General features: G+C 47.8%; 1 protein-coding gene across 4 annotated transcripts in view; it reads left to right on the top strand.

Moving 5' to 3' along the window:
- Positions 1-4,512: 4,512 nt before the first annotated feature.
- EIF2AK2 (eukaryotic translation initiation factor 2 alpha kinase 2) overlaps positions 4,513-7,744 on the top strand; it is a 39,972-nt gene continuing 36,740 nt past the window's right edge. For 2 of the 4 annotated variants that reach the window (XM_012788435.3, XM_076000668.1), the window contains exon 1: positions 4,513-4,816. In XM_012788435.3, the coding sequence (XP_012643889.2) occupies positions 4,746-4,816 (71 nt within the window). In that variant the 5' untranslated portion in view covers positions 4,513-4,745. The other 2 variants (XM_076000669.1, XM_076000670.1) reach the window with 2 other exon arrangements.

Below are 7,744 nucleotides of genomic sequence, written 5' to 3'. Positions count from 1 at the left end.
CTGAGGCAGCAGTGTACCTGGCATTATTGAGGACAGCAGAGAGGCCAGCGTAGCTAGAAGGGAATGAGGGAGGGAAAGAGTAACAGGAGATGAGGTCAGATGGGCTACCAGGGGCCTAGACATGAAGAATCTTACAAGCCCTTGAAGACTTTGGGTTTGACTTTCAGAGTAATGAGTTTTAAGCACAGAAGTGACATAATCGAATTCACAGGATCACTATGGCTGGTTTTTTAGGATAGACTCTAGGAAGGAGAAGAGGCAAGGATGAAAGCCAGGAGACCAGCAAGAGACGACAGTGGCTTGGACCACTGATGCAGGGCAGTTCTTCAGGTGGCCTTGGACTGACCCAGTTTCTTCCCTTTTTTGCTTGTAGTTCTCAAGAATAACTGTGAAATGTGCTGGGAATGCAACATCTTGAGATAATGAGGAGCTGGCCAAACAGCCTGGCTCTGTTCCAGTTCTCCCCTAGAAATAGAATGTTCTTTAACACTTAAGCCTCGTGTGTCATGTGGCCTCGGGGCATAAAGCCCAGGGTGGATGCATTCTAGGGCCCCTCAGCTGCAGAGCAAGAGGGCACAGACAGATGAGACTCTATCTGCTTCAGGCAGCTTTCTTAAGCCTTAAGGGACCAGCTGTCAAAGAATCCTAGGCTTCCATTGTCCCTTGCTGTCTATCTGTAAGTTATAAACTCGCTTCATAGAACTTGTTATGTGTGGGTATTCTGTCTCACTGGACTCAGATAAGTTGGTAACCAGCTGCCATCCAAAATGCAGGACCCTGCCATAGCCACTGCTGCCACTGCAGATGCCCAACACCCTTGAAGAACTGAGAGGGGAGCTTGGTGTCTAGTTCGTGCGAATGCCCCTGAGCACGGGCGCTTGCTGGTCAGCTCGTCCTGCCACACAAGGATGGCCTCATCCTCCCTTCTGTCTTGCAAATCTTGCACTACTGCTCGTCAGTCATTGGCAGACTCAAATTATATACATAACTTTAATTCTACAGAAATATTGGAAATATGGCTTTAACCTTCCATACATTGTAATTCAGGAGATGAGGGGACATAGAAGGGGAAGAGAATGGAAGCTAAAAAATAATTAATATCTAGAACAGTCCACTCCTTTTACCTATAATCTTTTAAGCAGACAACAAAACTATATACCACTGAATTTAACCATTTCCTCTTTTAAATGAAAACATACTCATCCTATCCCTGAAGTCTTCATACTCATTACTATGGTTTTCCTCTTCTATTTAGTCAAAATTCTACCTTAAGATACTCAAATCTAAAGACTAGCTTATAAAATTAACTACCACTACCAAATGTTATATAAAAGGAAAGAGAGAAGTAATTCAAAGAAATTCATTAATTCATACAAAAAGAAAGGAAGGAAGAAAACATGCATAGATTCTATGGTTCTTTATTCTGCAACTGGTCAAAAGAACATAGCTGGTGTTTATAACTTCCTCTTTCCTTCTTCCTTTTGCCCCAGAAAACTTTCCAGCTAGTGGAGTGATGCAAACCTCTAATTCTGAAGGGCCTGAGCCCTTAGCAGTCCTGCCCGTGTTGGGCAGGGGTAGACTTCCATTAACATATAGCACTGGACATGGGATTACCACGAGGAACCCCAGAGGAACCCACAGGTTAAAGACATACTCTTCCCTGACTCCATTGTGTAGCTGCAACATTATTTCTCCTTGGTAAATAGTATTAAATCACCCCAGACAGTTTGATAACACCCTTATTTTCTTGATGACTTGATGGCAAGAAGAACTTGCAATGTCAAGATACAAGTTCCCTTTCAAGAACTATTTGTCTCCTGGTAGAAACAGAGCCCAGGGGCATGGAAGAAGAAAGCACTAATTTTGCAAGTATGTAATTAGGTCTAATTGTGAGAGAGATAACCCTTCCACTTCTACTCTATTTCCAGGGCTCATGTATTCTGGCCAGGAAGACACAGCAACCTGGTTTAGAGTGTATACTGCTCCTGAAAGACAATACGTCCAACTTGCTAAGTGCTGTCTCCTCCTTGGGGCCATAATTGAGGCTTCAATATTCCACCCCACTGTCCTACAAGGCCAGCCGCTTCTTTCTGGGTGATGAGGTTCATGATAAAGCCATTGAATCCCCTGGTGGTCGGTGTACTGCCTCACTTCTTTTTCTGTAAAATGGGTTCCTTAGTGAGGAATACCATGAAGCTGAATAAGGCATTTGGAATGTCCAACAATGTGTTGGCAGAAACACTGCAGGAATGAAAAGCAAATTGAGTAAGTGTCTACTCCAAAGAATAAGTGGAGTAAGTGTTTACTCCAAATAGGGGGGAAAAAAAATCCCTGCCCTCTCCAGGTAACTGTCTACCACCAAGTGGCTGGCTGGTGTCCCTTGGAGTATGATACTCCACACTGGGGGCTTACTGTGCGTCTCTGCTGTTGGCACCGTGGGTGTTCAGCAGCCAGATCAACCTTAGCCTCTTTATGCGTTTGAACGAGCACTGGGATAGCTGGGGAAAAGGCTGGCTGACATAAGTCTTCTTTCTCACCTGCTTTTCAAAAGCTTTCTCAGAAGTGGATGCCTTAGGTGAATCTTCACAAGGGCACCCAATTTGCTTACATTCTGTCCATTCCAAGTGGTTCATCAACATCGTTTTCCCTAGACCTCTTCATCACCAACCCTCTGATCTCATTCCTTCCAAGTCTCTGAACATCCAGTTAAATCCACCGACTCTGTGTGAGCCACTGGAGAAGGGGCCTTCGGTTCTTCTTGGGGGACATGGTTAGAAAGTGAATGAATAGGTTATGTGTGGTTAATCTACTCCAATTTTCCTGACTCCCTAAGTATTTTTGATTTCTTTATCTGCATTACTTGGTGCTGCAATTTCATTTAACGTGGGCACCACTGAGCTCAGGTTGTAGTAGAGCAACAGAGCGAACTGCTTAGCTGCTCCAGCTGCTGGAGTTAGCACATTGACTGTCTCCATCCTCATGTCATCTTTAGAATCACTTTTCCATGCATATTACCTGGGTTTTGGTTGATAAAAATTAGTGAAATCTTGCGTCCTCTTCTGCTGTGTAAACCATCTCCTCTTGACCGGATCATTTTTTTAAGCGGACAGGAAGTAGGATTTATTGGTGGGTGTGAATAACGAGGGGGCAGCACAGTGGAAGCCCTCACCAGTTCCGGGGCCACCACTTGTCCAGGGTCTTGATCAGATCTTGTCCTTGTCCTCTTGGGGCACATTAGCCTCTGATTCTAGTTCCAGGAGTGAAGACACGAGGTGGGGATGGCGCATCTGGACAATCAGCAACTGCTTGCAAGGTGACTGCTTCCAGCTCTGCAAGCGAGGCTGGGCCGGCCTCACCAGGCAATGGTGGAAAGCCTGCGGGGGTGCAGCAGAATTTGCGAGGGCAGTGGTCCTTGGATTCATACAGATTCACCCAAATTCCCAGGGCTTCCTTCTTTCCCAATCAATGCCCTCAGTGCTCACAGTAGAAACCCGATAAGGCTACAAATCAAATTTATCTTGTCATTCTGCTATACTTGCAGCATTGGGTTCACATCTGATTTTTACAACATCAGCCCTGAGGCTACATGAAATAAGAGGTTCTTCTTGGGCAGTCATAAAAGCGTGTGTCCTCTGATCATGCTTAAGTTTGTCATTTTTCTTTTTTTATGCTCTCTTATGCAGTCCAGGGGCCCAAAATTTCAGAAAAACCTGTCCCTGCTATTGCCATTGCAGCTGCCACGGCCACCCCACATCCATGGAGCTGACAAATGGACACCTGCAAACACCCATGCTGTCACAGCTTTCTTGTCACCTGGAAATGCCACAGAAAGATGGCTCTGCCTCCTGTCTACCTTCTAAACCTCCCACCAGTGCTTCACATATGGGGAACTTAAACCATGCCCAGGACCTGAGCTACAAGGGAAGTATATGTTTCAGTGGGGGAGGTTGCAATACAGGGGGGAGGTAGACGAGAGGCAGGAATGGAGGCACAATATTTAATTTATATTTGAGGTCCATCTTGGGATGACCTCCCTCCCTCACTCTAGCTAAGATGTTGAGAGTACAGACTCCTGGTTCTAATTTTAGCTCCACTGCTTGCAGGCTGTGTTACCTAACTTCTCTATGCCCCGGACCTCAGTTTTCTCATCCGTTGAATGGGATTAGTAGTGGTGCCTGTCCCCCGGTATAGTGAGGATATATGCATTGGCCAATGTGTGAGGCAAGGCAAATCCTCAATAGTCTTTTTTTCCTTTCTCTTTCTTTTTTTTTTCTCTCTTTTTTCCCCCTCCCTATCCTTAAGTTACTGTGACAATGAGCCAGTTTTTTTCTTTTTCTTTTTTTTGGTTTGGTGGTGGTTTTTTTGTTTTGGTGGTTTTTTGTTTTGGTGGTTTTTTATTTTTTGGTTTGGTGGTTTTTTACCCCCCTCAATACCCTTAAGTTTCTGTGACAAGGAGCCAGTGTGACTCTGGGAGTGTGTCACAGACCATCGGGTGAGTAGGATTTATTATAAATAGAGGGCTACTTGGATTGCACTTTGGTAGGAAACTCCACGAGGTCCGGTGGGAAGCAGGTGGCTCTCCTTAACTGCAGGCGCCCGGTGAGCGGGCAGGCAAGTACCTGCCCAGGAACGGATGGATGGGTGGGAACGGCTTGAAGGATGGGTGGGAGTGGGTTGAAGAAGGGCGATTAGGCCCCAGGCCTCTCCTCGCCACCCTTGCAGACCGGAGGGAGCAGCAGTGAGGAATGGAGCGGGGGGCACAGGCCCGACTTGAACTGGATCCTGGGGTTGCCACCTACCAACGGCAGGACCCTGGGTGAGCTCCTTTACCCCTCGGTTTCTTCTATTGTCGAATGGAGCCGCTAGTACCCGCCTCCCCAACCCCATCCCGAATGCTCGCGTTGAAGAGTGAACGGGGTGCCCGCGAGGCCGCAGGGCCCCCTCCCCCGGCCGGCCCTCCCGCGCCGCCGCCGTCACCGCACCCGGGGCTGCCCGCGCACCCGGCGGGGCGGCGGCTCGCCTGTGCGGGAGGGGCCGGTGGCGGGAGGGGAAGGAGGAGTCCGCGGGGAAAACGAAACCGAGAGCGAGCCGCCCGACCGGCCGCCCTCCGCCCGCCGCGGCGACGCAGGGAGAGCCGGGCCGGCGTGCACGCGGATCGGCAGCCCCGTCCGGCCGCACCGGAGCGCGGTCCCGGGCCCGCAGCCCAGGTAGGGGCCCTCCCCGCATCCCTCCAAAGGGTCACGCAGCGCGGTGGGAACTGCAAGCCATTTTCCTCCCGCGAAAAATTTTGTTCAGTGCAGGTAAAAACTACCTCCCAGGCAGAGATTGGGGGCGGGGGAGTCTAGGTGAAAACGGATTGCTCAGTGACTCAACAGGCAGATGGAGATATGGGGGCCTGAATACCCATAGATTGGCTAAACAATCTCTGGCTAAAAATCTCTTGCCTGGAGGATTGCAGTAGTTTCCCAATGGCCCAGTCTCAGCTCCTGCCTCCACTTTTCTCCCTGCCCCCACCTCCACCCCATTACCTCTTTCCCACTCCTCAGCAGCTAAGGGTTCCTTTAAGTCAGATCCAAACACTCCCTCACTCAGACCTCCCCCATAGCTTCCTGTCTTATCAGAATTCCAGAACCCTGAGGTCCCCAACCCCTTTGGTATGGTCCGTGGCCTGTTAGGAACTGGGCCGGGCATCACCGCCTGAGCTCCGCTCCCGCTTCCTCCCCCATCCCCCTCCCGGGGGAAAATTGTCTCCCATGAAACCGGGCCCTGGTGCCAAAAAAGTTGGGGTTCGCTGCAGTATAACCATTTGTCAGGGCCGGGCAAGGCCCCTGGCTGCCATGGCTTCCTTGCTGTTCCTGGGGCCCAGTGGAGCATGCTCGTGTCTCTAGGCCTTTGCACGGCCCGTTTTCTTCTTCCTGGAAAGCTCTTCCCCCAGACACCTGTTTGGGCAAATCCCTCACTTCATCCTACACTTCCAATGCCAGCTTATCAGCGCTGCCTTCCCCAACAACCTGCATATAAAGGAAACCCCACTTTGCCCTGGCTGCTCTCCTTACCCTTGATTTCAGTTTTCAACATAGTTCTTCTCACCCCGTGACATTTTCTTTATGGGTTTGTGTTCCTTCACTACTAAGTTCACAAGAGTAGGATTTTGTTCAGCAGCACCTAGTACATAATAGGTGCTCATTAAATATTTGTTAAATGAGTGGTAATTCATACATTCTCTTTGAATTCTGGAATAATGAGACTTCCTATTGGAAGTTTTCACGTTTTCTTTAGTACTAAAAATGCCTTGCTGATTGAAGCTAAAAGGCATGTTCTCTGCTGTCACTTAGGAGGGTGGACTCTTGGGAAGATTATGCTCTTGTTCTTCAGTTTGCTTATTTGAACCTGAATATCCAAAACTCTCTACCTGTAGCTTATTCATTTAAGAATCAGATACTGGTTGAATGCATGTTATGTTGAATTATCGGGTGGAACCTGCAGGAGGCTCAGCCCGTTGGAGGTGAGGGGGCCCCGTAGTCTGCGGTAAGGGAATGGAGCTATAGCCAGAGTAATTTCTGGGCATGAGTAAAATGGACAAATACCACTTGTTAGTGATGACAATGGCGATTTCTTTTCAGTGAATGGTAAGACATAGAACGTGCTCCCCGAATGACTCAGTGATTAGTTTAAAAAGGAGTGAGGGCTGTGAGGAAGATCAGGTAGGGTAGAGTGGCAGCCCATGGAGGGGTACTAGCTGATGCTACAGCATCAAAAAAGGCTGTGTTGATCCCAATAGACGAGTGGAGATTGCCTGGTAGACAGAGGATGCAGATACTGCATTGCAAGTTTAGAGGAAAGCAGGTGACAAGTCTTGGAGGCAGGATCTGGAGATACTTTGGTATCATTCACTATTGAGCCCCTATTATGAGCCTGGTCCCTACTCTCTTGTAATTCATGTTCTAGTTTGGAAAACAGTCATTAAGTAAGCAATTGGAATAAAGAGGACAAGGACTGTGAAAGAGCCAGTGGAAGAGTGTCCAGGATTTTGAATTGATAACTGTAGGAAGTAGGAGTTGACCAGGCATGGGCAGCAGAAGGGGTTAGAGCCAAGAGCATTATAGGAGGGAAATGGGTTGGACAGAAGCAGTTAGGGGTTCAGGAAAGAGTCCATGGTGGAGATGTATTTTTGAGAACCATCATTGTGAAGGTGAAACATAAAGCCACAAACCTGGGTAGTCACCAGGGGAGTGAGTATAAGTGGAGAAGAGCAGGTCTAAGGAGTGGGCACCAGGACACTACAATATCTTGAAGAAAGGAAGATGAAGGACTAGGAAAGGAGTCAGAAAAGGAGTAGCTTGTGAGAAAGGAAGAAACCCAGGAGAGTGAGTGTCTTAGAAGTTCAAGCTGAGAAGGGGGGAGGAGGGAGAAGAAAATGAACAACCATATCAAATGTTGGAAGACAAGGAATGAAAACTACCAGATTTAGTGGTGGGGAAGCTATTGGTAACCTTGATAAGAACTATTTCAGTGGCTTGTAGAGGCTGCATGATTGGATCAATGTTTTTAAAAAATTGCGGTGTGGTTATTATAATAAAAAAACCACAACAAAACAAAACAGAAACAGTAAGTATTGATGAGGATGTAGAGAAATTGGAACTCCCCTTGTGCATTGCTAGTGGAAATGTAAAATGGTGTAATTATTGTGGAAAACAATTTGGTGGTTCCTCCAAAAGTTAAACATAGAATTACCATCTGATTC

The sequence above is a fragment of the Microcebus murinus genome, chromosome 3 (genome assembly GCF_040939455.1).
Source record: "Microcebus murinus isolate Inina chromosome 3, M.murinus_Inina_mat1.0, whole genome shotgun sequence".
In the NCBI taxonomy this organism is placed as follows: domain Eukaryota; kingdom Metazoa; phylum Chordata; class Mammalia; order Primates; family Cheirogaleidae; genus Microcebus; species Microcebus murinus.
Note: the sequence above shows the minus strand (reverse complement) of the source record. Positions and strands in the feature narration are given on the sequence as shown.